The following is a 14,041-nucleotide window of genomic DNA, read 5'->3' as shown; positions in this document are numbered from 1 at the left end:
TTCCATTGATGCATTTGATTTTTTCTTGCATGATATGCAGTATCTTCATATGAATGATACTTTTATTTCATTGTTAATTATAGGTGAGATCTATGTCTTACGAAGCATTAAGTTCTTCTGTTAGTGACATGGAGTCAATTGTGAGAATGGTTGAGAGGACAGCAGGATCAATACCAGGTAATTCTATAACAATTTTTGGTGAGGATTTGGTGCCAGTAACCAATTTTTGTTCACAAGGAGCAAAGCTAGATGGGAATTCTATAACAATGAAAATGAGACGCTATGCAAGAGCAATGCCATCAAACACTGTTGCATCAGGCTGCATAACTGATAGTTTCATACAGTTCACGGATCCTGAGAGATGTGATGAGTCGTCAACTGCAACATCGCATAACAAGAGGCCTAGGGTTGAGGTATAGTACATTCTATGAGAATTTTTTTGACATAATGAGAAGCTATTGATGATTCGTTCTCTTCTTTTTCTTTTTTTTCACAATCATTGTACATCAGGTGTACTATTCGAACAATTCTGACATATGTACTGAAGCTATCATATTTGTTATCATTGGTACATCCTGAATGTTGTCATTTTTCCTACCTCAGTTTTGTTTTTCATCATGAATGTTATCCATCTACTATCAGAGTGGAGATCCATAGCCTCAGTTGTAGCCTTTTAATTTTCTCTATTAGATTTACAACCTTCTCATGTACTGCTTTCTTCTAGTCATCTCATTTCAACAATTGCTTTGTCATGATCTTTAATATACCGATTTTATGGATATACTTTTTGATAGCCTGATATTCAATGATGAAGTTGTTGGAATGTACCCCACATCGCCTGGAGTTGTCCCATCTGTGCTAGTTATAAGGCTCTAATTTCCCTCTCATTAATGCCTAGGTTTTAAGGAGAAGTGTGGGTTGGGCTTTTCAATTTGGTATCAAAGCCAGAGCACAAAAACCCTTGTTCTCTACCCAGCCACTGTCTCATCTTCTTCCTTCTTCCTTGAGTGCCGACAATCCCCTCTTCTCCTTAAAACCCAAGTATTAAGAAGAGGAAAACTGGAGCTTTATAACCAGCACAGATGGGGCAACTTCAGGCAATGTGGTGTGGGACATGGCACACCAATTACAGGCCCAACCACGCTTTGATACCAAATTGAAAAGTCCAGCCCGCACTTCTTCTTAAAACCCAGGTATTAAGGAGAGGGAAACTAGAGCTTTATAACTAGCATAGATGAGGCAACTCCAAGCGATGTGAAACACATTCCAACACACCCTCTTGAACCACAACATATAGTAGCCGGACAAACGGCACACCAATTACAGGCCCAACCAAGTTCTGATACCAAATTGAAAAGTCCAGCCCACACTTCTCCTTAAAACCCAGTTATTAAGGAGGGGGAAATTAGAGCCTTATAACTAGCACAGATGGGGCAACTCCAGGCGATGTGGAACACATTTCAACACACCCTTTTGGATCACAACATATAGTAGCCGGACAAATGGCACACCAATTATAGGCCCAACCAAGCTCTGATACCAAATTGAAAAGCCCAACTCACACTTTTCCTTAAAACCCAGGTGTTGAGGAGAGGGTAATTGAAGCCTTATAACTAGCATAGATAGGGCAACTCCAGGCGATGTGGGACACATTCCAACTGAAGTTTATACATTTTTTTCTTTCAAATTGTTCCTCCATTTGAAACCATTTGTTTTTAGAAGCTGAAATCTATGTTAGAATAAGCCTCAATTTTGTCTGTTAAAACTAAAACTAGATAGCACAAATAGTTGGCTTAGTCATGCCCCAACTCATTGAGCTTGGCAATCACATATAACCATTTGATTTTATAGTTTCTCGTTTAAATTTTTCCAACATGTTGCACTTAATCTACGAGTAGAGTACATATACACCTAGACACATAGGAAACCTAATCTAGATTATGAACATTTGCAATCAATTTATTCCTCTTAGATTGAAACATCCATAGCTTCATCTCAAACCACTGTCACAATACATCATGAACATAGTTTTCAAATTGGGATTCGAATCATGAATCGTAAAGATTGGGTCACTTTTTCTAAATTACTTGAAAAAATATATCTACACACTTGGATGTTAAATACATCTTATGAATATGAAATATTTAGACTTAAGTCAATGAAAATATTGTTTTGAATGATGATCATGCAGTTTAATAGGTAAGAAGTTAACAACTCCTCTGATCTCAAGCCCGGGTAAAGGAGGAGGGTTGTGTGTTAGGTAGCCGACAGCCAACATATAAAAAAAGCCGCTTGAATCCCTTATGGCAATAAATTCTACTTTGAATCAATTAAATGTTAGGTCGTTCCCCTCAAGTGACGCAATGCTCCTGCCTCTGGGTGTTTCGAAAAGTGAGCAAAGGGTGCTGCATCGACACTTGGGTGCGGTGAAAAATGGGCAAAGGCTTTCACATTTTTCTGGCAGGCGCAGGTAAAGAAGCTAGTCCAAGACTACAGGTTTAGGGTAGCCACATGGAATATAGGAACTTTAACTATGAAATTGATAGATGCTATGATTAGGAGGAGTTAGTATAGCATGCATACAAGAAACTAAGTGGACGGATAAGAAAGCTAGGGAAATTGAGGATATTGGGTTCAAACTGGATTATAGTGGCAAGGATAGACACAAAAATAGGGTAGGACTAATAGTTGTCAAGGGTCTCGTGGAAAATGTAGTGGCAGTCATTAGTAAAGGTTAGGATTATGTTAGTTAAACTAGTTATTGGAGAGAATATAGTAAATGTTATTAGTGCATACGCCCCCAAGTAGGATTTGTTAGAATAAGGAAATTATATTTACACAATTTATTCTGTGTTGTTTTATTCCTTGATTGATGTAATAGGTTGTAATGAGCTGGCCCGTAATTCATGCCTTATGGCACTCCTGTAATTATGCTTTATTCTTAATATAAAAGGGGATGAGGTCTCACTCATTCCCTATCTCTTTTTTTTCTCTAAACTTACATGGTATTAAAGCCGTAATAGGAGGAACCTAACACCAATCATAGCCACCTTGTTCCGCTGAAGGCCACCCAAATCCAAACCCAAACCCTAGACTGCCCAAGCCACCCAAACCCTTGTCTGGGTCAGTCAAACCCCACCCAGCGCAGTTGAAGGCCAGTTGGCTCTCTACCAGGGTAGCCGAAGCCTTCTCTGCTCTCCTCTAGGCCTGTCAACTGCCCTAGCCTGTCCTTATAGGTTTGTCGGCACTCCTGAAGGCTCTCTAGACTGCTTCCAATCAACCTAGTTGGTCAACTGGTGTCTCCTGGTTGGTCGACTTGTGTCTAACGAATGGACTGAACTCTTGTTGTGGTATATACATCTATAAAACCTTCTTCTCTGTTTTCTTTCTCTAAAATATATATATATACATATATCTAGAACACCCATAAGACCAACAAAATTGGAGATGATGTGATTCATAGAATCAAAGTTAGTTGACTTAAATGGAGAAGTGCATCTGGCATATTATGTGATCAACAAATACCAACAAAATTGAAAGGCAAATTTTTATAGAACAACTATAAGACCATAATGGGGAAAAAATATATGAATTATAGAAACAATTAAAAGATATAAATATATTTAATTTGACTGAGTATATAGCTTTTGATAGAGTAGAACGGGAAAAAAAATATTAATGTAGCCAACCCTACTTGATTGGGACACAAAATGTTAGTTTTGTTTGGTTATATATATGTGTATTGTATATTATAAGTGTAGATAGCAGAGTTTTGGTTACATAGATTTCTCGGGCAAAAAGAGACCCCATGTTGATATGTCTGTTGATCAACTTCCATCTTAATAATGCATGAAAATTTCATCAGAATTTCATTTTTTTTTATTTTTTCAATACAAGAACAAATACATCATATTGCAGGTAAATTGGACACTATTGAAAGAAATAAGGGAGATAAACCAGCAATTGATAGACACTGTCGTTGATATAAGTGAAGTTAATTCAACAGCAGCAACATCTGTAACTGAAGGTGGTAAAGGAACCATTGTCAAGTGCTCTTTTAATGCTATGACCATCAATCCTAACATGAAGACAGAACCTGCTTCAGCTCCAGTGGTACATTTTCAAGCATTTGTCTACCTATAAATTGTCATCAATTGTATGTTTCATCATCTGAATTACTTTGTGCTTTGTGGATATTCAGTCACCTATACTGCCCTTACGATTGCTTGTTCCAAGAAATTATCCAGCTTGTTCCCCTGTCCTCCTAGACAAGTTGCCAGCAGAAGTCAGGTAAGAGAATGGGCTATTATGATTTCACTTCATATTCAAGTCATTCTTGTCATTTCTTTATAAGACTTTATGCAGCACCTAATGTAGTTCTCCAATTACCACACGACTTTTTATTAGATTTGAGTGAAATTTTTTTGGTGAAAGTGTTGAAAATGATGAAAAATAAAGGAGGGGGGGGGGGGGGGGGGGGGACAAGAAAAGAGAGAGTAGACACATTTGAGATGAAAAGGAAAGAACGAATAATTAGGGTCCTACCTTCATCATTTATATGTATACTAGCTTAGTCTATACTCAACCTGAATAATTAGGGTCCTGCCTTTATCCTTTATGGGTGTGTTTGATCGGACAAATTGGATAAGGGGGGATTAGAATCCATCACGCTTGAGTTCTGGGACTGTGAATTCCCCAAACTATTTGATTGGATTGGATATATATCCTATGTTTGTTTTTTCATAGGATTAGATGTTTGTAAAGGACTATTTTTAGTGAATCCAATGTTTGGTTGGACGGACTGGATAGGATAAATGAACAAAAGACTAGTTTATCATTTTTCAATTGTTTACTAAGTAATAGCAATATTCAACATATCTTTAATATTTTAATTATTTTTAGCTAGATTAAATAAAATTTTATTTTATTTTATTTTTTACAATATTAAATAAATTTATTTTTTTTAAATAAAATAAATAAAATAAATAAAATATCAATAAAATTATATGTTATTTTTTTAATTAAAGTTTTAAATAAATTTGTTTTTAAAAATTATAATAATTAAACAATGAAATTAAATAAAACATCTAATAACATTAAAATAATGAAATTAAATAAAGTATAAACAAAATTTTAAAATAAAACATCAATAAAATATCTATAAAAAATTATTTAAAAAAAAAAAATAAAACATCAATAAAAAGTTAAATAAAATTATTTTATTTTTAAATTGAGACATTTAAATTTTATTGAATTTTACTAAATATAATACATAATTAAATAGTAGAGAGTCAAAATGGTCATTTTACTACCTAATCCCAACAGTAAATAGTCCCTCCAAAATTGTCTCACACCCCCTTAGGATGGTATAATCCCCCATATGGGGGATAAGGAGTCCGGCGAACTAAAAAAAAACAAACGATGGACTCCTTCAGATAAGCAATCTGAACAGTAATAATCCCCCCCCCCAATCTCCCCAATCAAACACACCCATATGTATACTAGCTTAGTCTATACTCAACATGAATAGTAAAATAATTAAGGCGTAAATAAGCCATCCTAAATACTTTAAAATCGAAGGATGCACTTATAATTACCTTTTCACAATAATTAAAAGAGCATTGGCCACTAGTAAGTGGTTAAAACCTGGTCTACAAACATTGATGTTTTGGGTTCAATCCTGAGGGAAACCACTTTGTTTTTGCAAATTATGCTAAATGTTAGGTCTGTGCCGAATCAGTCCCTTCTAAACCCCCACCCAATACTATTTTTTTTTTTAATAATTAAAAGAATGGTTTTTGATGAATTTTTTTTAATTAGTCATACAATAGGCAAAACACATTTTTAGGTGTCCTAACAGCATGAGTATTCCAAAAATAGTGTCATACGAGTATTGGGTATTTATCGGGTGCAGGTACCATGTACCAGGTAAGCCGAATACACGCTGGGCACGGCAAATACATTTGGGTACATCGTGGAGAGACAAACAAAGAACTGAATAGAAGGAGAAGTAAACAACCAAACAAAGAGGAAGAAACCAAACGGAGACATAATATCAAATGTTAACAGCGAGACTTGAACCCAAGACCTCTCTCAACTAGAGCTCTAATACCATGATAATTAAGAAAAGAGAAAACAACGATAGTATTATTAAGCATAGAAAATAAGGTTACAAAGTGAGATATATATATATATCTCAGCTAAACAAACGCTAAGAATACCAAAGACTAAACTACCCTTAATAATAAATAATAATAATAAAATACATATATGCTTACTCCTTATACACAGCTTGAAGTTGTTGGCCATCAAACCTCACCGTCAATACCTACATACATAGGGAAAAGGGGTGAGCCAAAGCCCAATGAATAGTGGTACATTGAAACTATTTGAAGGCAAACAAGGGTTTCTCCTAACAAATTGTCATAGGTTATAAAAAGCTTATAGAAGCTTAACTTGCATTTAAATCATAACATGTCATGCATTTCTAATTCCAATCATTGTATTAATGTCCTGCAGAGGGTATTAAACATAACTGGGTCAACTCCAGCTATGTCAAAACCACAGTAACTCTCTTTTTTTTCTAACCAACTAATCATATAATTAGCTTTATTAATCAAGGTAAATACTAATGACGTTAGGTTAAGTCTCTAATCTTGTTTAACCTAATTAATTATGACTATTCTTAATCATGATTAGGCTCACAAAGCATACTTAATCATCACTAATCTCAATTAGGTTTCCACTTAACATGTGAAAATGTCATGCCCATTAGACCAAAGTAATCAAACACCTTGATTAACAGTTGCCAATTGTTTAAAAAAAAAAAAAGAAAAAAAAAAAGAGCACTATTCCAGTCGACTAGCCGGACGTCAGGGGATGACCGATTAGCCCAAATTTTTCCACCTTGAAAAGAGTTTTCAAAAGTGGGTGTGGAATTAATTTTGAAAACTCTAAACAAACAAGACACTCAAAATAAGGAGTGGAAATATGTTTGGAGAACAGAACCAAACACAGCCCTAAGTTTCTCGAATTTTCATTTCAAATCCATTTCCAAAGCAAAATCAGCCAATTAAAAGGTTATAATTAGATGACGAAAATGAATCTTACCTCAAATTTAAGTCAAAAGAAAGTAGGAATCAAAAACCAGATTTTCCATTTTGTTCTTTCTTTCCTCTTGGTCTAGTTTATCTCTAGACCAAAATTTTCTCACTTCTCTTTATGTGCTCGTGTTTCTAACCCTTTGGGAGACACTGGTCTCTCTTTTATATATATAGATATATGCCAGTTGGCATTCCTAGATGAAGTGTTTGCCTACCTCTAACCAACTAATCATATAATTAGCTTAATTAATCAAGATAAATACTAATGACTCTAATCTTGTTTAACCTAATTAATTATGAGTAGTCTTAATTATGATTAGGCTCACAAAGCATACTTAATTATCACTAATCTCAATTAGGTTTCCACATAACATGTGAAAATGTCATGCCCATTAGACCTAAGTAATCTAACACCTTGATTAAAGAATTAACATGTGAAAATGTCATGCCCATTAGACCAAAGTAATCAAACACCTTGATTAAAGAATTGAGAAATATATGAACATATTTGCTCAAAAGAGAATCTCCCGATCTTGCATGGTGCAAGATCGAGAGATTCAAAACATATAAGAAACATAGAATAGCAAATCATATATCTTAAGTAAATTGATATGACCCCTTTTAGCATTTCATATGACAAAGAAAACAAATTTAACTCTAGGCTTTTTATTATTAAAAGAAAAGATTTGATTATGCCATGCAATAGCACCTAGGGTGTTACATAACATGTTGAAAACACTTGAAGCATTGCATGTATAGCTAGCTAGTCTTTATTCTCAATATTTGGAAGTTCTTATACCATTCTTATTTTTCTAGGTTTTGAAAGATGTATTCTCTTTTATACAATCAAAGTCACAACTTAGCATATCTGTAGGATTTTCTAAAACCATTCCAAAATATCAAATCTGTTACTCAGGTTTCTCCCAACCTTATTTTGACGCTGCTGCTCAGCAAAAGATGTATCATTTTCTTGTAACTCTCTTTTTCTTCCTTTTAGTATTGTTTCATGTTGTACTTCACTCTGATATAGATTTGGTAATTGACAGTATGGGGAGTGAAGATTTATCGGTAAAAGCAAAGTCAAGGCTGAGTATAATTCTTCGAAATGTTGTGCAACCTATGTCGCTTGGAGAGATAGCAAAGAATTGGGATGTTTGTGCCCGTGCAGTTATATCTGAATATGCTGAGCAGAATGGCGGAGGGACCTTCAGTTCAAAATATGGGACTTGGGAAAACTACTTCAGTGCTGCTTGATCAGTCATCGCTTTAATTGGCAAGAAATGTTATTGATCAAAATTTCATGAAAGGAAACATGTATATAGGTTATGTTATCTTTGGTGAGAAATTATGTTTCTTTTTTTTTTTTTTCTTTTTTCAACTTCTTCAAGCAAGCAGAATCTGACATGCTCATGACTCAAATTATAATCCAAATCTGAAGAATTTATGTAAAAGCTAAGTCTATGGTGGTTATCATGTTTCTAAATTATGTGGTCATAATAAGTTGCCATGGGTATCTAAATAAAGCCAGTTAACTTTATATGCATATATATATCAAATTTGAATGAATCTTTTACGTAGGAAATAGGAAAAATTGGCCTAAGGTCTCTCCCCAACTTTTAATAGGAGGAGAGGTACACAATAATATGTTATGATGGCTAAGGTCCCTCAACTTTATTTTATGTTATAAAATACCGAATTTACCCTTGTTATAACATAAGATCGTTTGGATTTTGGCAAACTGCTGACTTCACGGTGAGATTTTGGAAACTGATTTCACGGTAGAGATTTTGTCGGAGATTTTGCAGGGATTTCGCAAGTGTTGCAGTGGACTTCACGATAGAGATTACGACGATCGTATAGGTGTTATAGTGTGTTGATCGCGTAGGTTTTTTAGTGAAGTTGAATCAGGTATGGTTTCGATAGAGATTCCACATGAATTTTTTATTTTTGTTTTGAATTTTATGTAAGGACTCTGATTTCATATTAGTTTTTCGAGTGTATTTTTGCATTAGGTTTTTGTTTTTAGTTTTGATCAATTTAAAAGAGAGGCTAGCTCAGTGAAGTTGTTTATGATTTTTGGAGTTGATTTTTCATTTGCTGTTATTGATCAATTTTAGACAGAGGCCAGCTTGATAGAGTTGATTTTTATTTTTGGAATTAATTTTTCATTTTCTGTTTTTTTATCAATTTCAAAGAGTGCTGACAGTGTGGTTGATTTTGATGTTTAGAGTTCATTTTTCGTGCTCTGTTTTTCATCAACATGCTGATCAATGATAAGTTTTGTTCTCTATTTTTTCAAACCAGAGAAATTAGTTTAAACCAGAGAAATTTCTTTCTCTGCACTTTTGTTGGTATAGTCCAAAGAAAAATGTAAGTTTGTTATTATAATCCAACAAAAATGACAGAGAAAATTAGAAGTTTATATGGACATATTTTGCCTGTTTGGCAGAAATTATAATCAGCTTATTTCAGCTTTCAGCTTAATTTAAGTTATTTTGATGTGTTTGGTTTAGTTTATAACTTATAGCGTATAGCTTTTTGGAAGTCAGAAATCAGCTTATTCTTTGAGTGGGGCAGGAGGTGCTTTAAGAATAAGTCAGAAATCAGCTTATGTTCATAGTTATAAGCTATAAGCTGTTTAGGCATAAGCTATAAGCACTTTCTCACAGCTCTACCAAACAGGGCTATTATTAGTTTCTAGTGCAGATAGAACTTGAGAAAGTGAATGTAAGTTCTTAAATTTTTCTGGACTTTTATTTGTAATTGAGAGAAAATTATAAGTTTGTTATTCACTTTCAGTTTGTAGTTCAGAAAAAATTATAAGTTTGTAAAAAATGAATATAAGTTTTTGTTTCTTTGAGCAAAAGTTATTTTTTGTGTTTTTTCTTTCAGTTTAGATGGGCAGTGCACTGTTTTTAGGGAATCTTGAAGGTGTATATGAGTTTGTAAATTTCTCTAGATTTTGATATGAGTGTAATATTGCATAATGACGCAAAGAAAATTGTAAGCTTGTACTTCAGTGAAAATCACAGAGAAGCTTATAATTTTATAACAGATTTTTTGTGTGTTTTTTGTCTATGATTGCGTTTAATAGTTAGCAGTAAATTTCTCTGTGATTCTATCTGGATTTATTAATTTTTCTGTGATTTTGTTTTTGTTATCTTGAAAGTGAATATAAGTTTGTAAATGTCACTGGGCTTTTATTTGAATCCAGAGAAAATTATAAGCTTGTTATTATAATTTAGAGAAAATTATAATTATTAGAAATTTCTCTGGACTTTTATATTGTTCTTGTGAAGTGTTTTTATGTTGAACAAATTATTTTTCTTGTTTTTTTCTTTCAGTTTTGATGGACAGTGCAGTGTTGTTGTTGTGCAAATATGGGAATGATATTATTGTCATTAATGTTTCATGCGAATTGAATTTTGAGGAATTGGTTGGTATTTTGTGTAAAACATGGGAGAATTTGCAACCTGAGACGATGTGTATTTCATATTCTATTGTGGGCCATCCGAATTGTATGGTTCAAAATGATATTGATTTTCTGAATATATTGAGAGTTGTTTGTGCACGTGGTGTTGATATAGTTGATGTTTCAGTTACTAGATGTAGTACTTCTGATCAAGAGGATGAAGTGGAGTCTAATTAGATAGATGTTATGGATGGTGAATGTGATAGGCTGGTGGATATTGAAAGGAATTCACTCTCTAAGTTTTGTTCTCACCAAGAAAATGTGTTATTGTAAGCTGGTTGGCGAAATAATATTACGAGTGTTGGACAAAAGTTTGAGGGTGGTGTGGTTGAGTTCCGTACTGTTTTATGCAAGTATGCTATTGAGGTTGGCTTTTAGTTTACGTATGTTAAAAATGACAAGTTAAGGGTTACGGCAGAATGTGCATATAAGGAATCAAGGGGATGTATGTGGCGTGTACATGCTTCAGTTGAAAAAACAAATGGGTTCTTTTACATAAGAAATTTGAACAATGAACATACGTGTGGTGTGGTGGTTCGTACTAGTAAACATGCTAAGATGACATCCAGCTTGGTTTCTGGACTGATACTTGAAGAGGTAAGTGCAAAACCTTTAACTCGTCCAATGGATGTTGTCAAAGAAATGAAAGACAAGTATGAGGTCTCAATCAGTTATAATTGTGGTTGGTTAGGGGTTGAAAAAGCAAAACGTAGTACATATGGGGATTCTTGTTTGTCATTCGATCAATTACGGTGGTATTTTGATGAGGCATTGAAGAATAATTCAGGTAGTCGTTTTGAGTTAGATTTTGAAGATAACAAGCATTTCAAAAGAGTGTTTGTGGCTTTTCATGCATACATTGCTGGTTTCAAATATTGTCAGTCATTGCTTTTTCTTGATGGAACATTTTTTAAAGGACGATACAAAGGAGTTATGCTTGCTGCAATGGGGAAAGATGGGAATGAAGGTAATTGTAAATATATCTAATTTTATCTAAGTATATGAATTTTCTATACATGTAGGAATTGAGTGAATGTGATTTTTCTCTAATACTTTGAATTTTTTCTTGTTTTGGCCACTGTGTGGATTTTCTATGATTGTGACCACTGTGAGAATTTTCACTGGATTTTGGTCAGTGTCTGAATTTTCTCTGAATGTCGTCATTGTGTGAATTGTATCTGTAGTTGATCACTAAGTGAATTTTGTGTGGATGTTGCCAATGTTTGAATTTTATCTGTAGTTGGTCACTAAGTGAATTTTCTCTGGATATTCTGATTGTATGAATTTTCTCTGTAGTTGGTCACTAAGTCAATTTTCTCTAGATGTTGCCAATGTGTGAATTTTCTCTGGAGTTGGGCACTAAGTGAATTTTCTCTGGATGTTGGCAGTGTCAAATTTCTCTGGTTGTTTATTATTCTAATTTTCTCTGCATGTGTATATCTAATATACTTGTTCCTATTTGTTTTGTAGGCTTTTTTCCTATGGCTTTTGCTGTTGTTGATGCTAAGAATAAAGACAATTGGTGTTGGTTCTTGAACATTTATGTGGAGTATTGGGATTAGAAAGGTGATAAGTTACATATCAGATCGACATTGTGGTATTGTAGAAGGAATTGCTAGGTTTTTCCCTAATTGCTTTCATGGATTTTGTCTTGAACATCTAAAGAGAAATTTGAGGGATAAGCTGTCATGTGAAAACAAAAATTTGGTTAGGGAGACGATTGTGTCCAAGTTTTCAGAATGTGCATATGCGCCAACAAAGGCATCATTTCATTTCAAGTTAAATGAATTAAAAAATGAATGAGGAGACATTGTGAGTACTTTCTTGAGAAGTTTATCATATGAAAATTGGAGTGATGCATATTTTGCAGGGAAACGTTATGGTGAGATGTATTCAAATGTTACTGAGTCATTCAATTCATGGATACGAGAAGCTCGGCACTTGCCAATAACAAATTTGGTGGACATGATACGGTTGCAAATCATGAATATCAGGTCTGATAGGAGGTTGCTCTTTAGTAAATGAAATAAAGTTCTGTGTCCTCGTATGGATAGTGTATTGGAGAAGTCTTTTTTGAATGGGAGGACATGGAATGTGAGTTTATTATCTGATAATGTCTTTGAAGTGCATTGTTTTCCTTTGGTTATGGTTGATGTTAGGTTGAGAACTTGTTTATGTCGAAAATGGGAAATAAATGGGTAGCCATGTCAACATGCTGTTGCTACAATTTTTAGGAGTGGAAAGAATTTGAATTCATTTGTTGAACTATTTTTTCATGCTAATATGTATCGTCAAGCATACTCGTTTTTTATTGGCCTAGTTCCAACTATTGAAAAACATGTGTGTAGCATTGAAGATGCTATGATTTTATCTCCATTGAGCAAGAGACCAACTGGGAGGTCGAAGAAGAACAGAATTGCTTCTATTGGAGAGTTTAAAAGGGTGATTAAGTGCAGTCGTTGTGAGAGTATTGGTCGCCATAATAAGAGGACATGCAAGGAACCTTTGTTAAATAGTTGAGGATAATACATTTTATTGATTGAATAATACATTTGATGATTATTTTGTGTATTTTGTTTTGTGAAATGTATTTTTTAGACAGTGTATATAATAATATCAATTAAATTCATTCAAAGAAATTTTCCAATATCAGTTAAAGTGTGCATTGTGTTTGTTGATATATACTATAGGCTGTGGGTTTGTAATACCTGTCAAATTCATCCAGAGAAATTTTCCTATGGCAGAGAAAATTCTCTGTGTATTGTGTTTTGAAGCTTCAAATTCATCCACATAAATTTGACAATGGCAGAGAAAAATACTGTGTGGATTGTGTTTTTTGAATTTGATAGTTGTTTTTTACTAACACAGTGCATTACAGATTGCATGATTATATAGGCACCTTCTTTGGCACGATACGAGTTAAATTTTTCTGTGAATTTCTGGTAACTTCATATCAGTCAAATTTATCCATAGAAGTTTGCCAGTAGAAGAGAAATTTACTATGGGCATTGTGTTTGTTGAAATGTGCATTGTGTTTTGTGAGGTCTAATTCATCCAGAGAAATTTTCCAATAGCATTGAAAATTATAGTGTGCATTGTGTTTGTTGAAATTTCTCTAAGTTTAAACTAGAGAAATCCAGAGAATTTCTCTGGACTTCACAGAGAAATTCCTATCAAGGAAAATTTTTTCTAGACTCACTTCAAGAAATATACACACCAGACAGAGCATACACAAAATTATTGCACTAAGTACAACCAAGAAACAAAATTAAGCTCTTTTGAAATTTCTCTGAGTTGAGAATTTCTCTGGATCAGGAAAGAATTTATCTAGAATCACTTCAACTCAAAAACATTTCTCAAAGCCAGAGAAATTTCCTCACCAACCCAAAGAAATTCCCCCTCTCCAAATCACTCAACCCAGAGAAATTCACAACTCAGAAATTTCATTTTCTGTCACCATTCAAAT

General features: G+C 33.9%; 2 protein-coding genes across 3 annotated transcripts in view; both read left to right on the top strand.

Annotated features, from left to right (window-relative positions):
* Nucleotides 1–8,557, top strand: part of LOC114263499 (mediator of RNA polymerase II transcription subunit 15a) — a 45,058-nt gene extending 36,501 nt beyond the window's left edge. Inside the window, exons 9-12 of the mRNA XM_028204035.2 lie at nt 84–413; nt 3,919–4,113; nt 4,202–4,290; nt 8,150–8,557. Coding sequence (XP_028059836.2) covers nt 84–413; nt 3,919–4,113; nt 4,202–4,290; nt 8,150–8,357 — 822 coding nt within the window. The 3' untranslated portion in view covers nt 8,358–8,557. The remainder of the gene's footprint in view (nt 1–83; nt 414–3,918; nt 4,114–4,201; nt 4,291–8,149) is intronic.
* A 135-nt stretch (nt 8,558–8,692) lies between these two features.
* Nucleotides 8,693–13,167, top strand: LOC145820300 (uncharacterized). Of its 2 annotated transcripts, XM_082915477.1 has the most exons (4): nt 8,693–9,011; nt 10,448–11,542; nt 12,046–12,141; nt 12,446–13,167. In XM_082915477.1, exons 2-3 carry the CDS (start codon nt 11,023–11,025, stop codon nt 12,135–12,137), a joined length of 612 nt encoding a protein of 203 aa, XP_082771603.1. In that variant the 5' UTR covers nt 8,693–9,011; nt 10,448–11,022; the 3' UTR covers nt 12,138–12,141; nt 12,446–13,167. The 2 variants fall into 2 exon arrangements, with proteins under 2 accessions (XP_082771603.1, XP_082771602.1); XM_082915476.1 differs by having other exon boundaries at nt 12,046–13,167.
* Nucleotides 13,168–14,041: the final 874 nt, after the last annotated feature.

This window comes from Camellia sinensis, chromosome 2 (genome assembly GCF_055761805.1).
Source record: "Camellia sinensis isolate YWXY chromosome 2, ASM5576180v1, whole genome shotgun sequence".
NCBI classification, from domain to species: Eukaryota; Viridiplantae; Streptophyta; class Magnoliopsida; order Ericales; family Theaceae; genus Camellia; species Camellia sinensis.
This window is presented reverse-complemented; position numbering and strand designations above follow the sequence as displayed.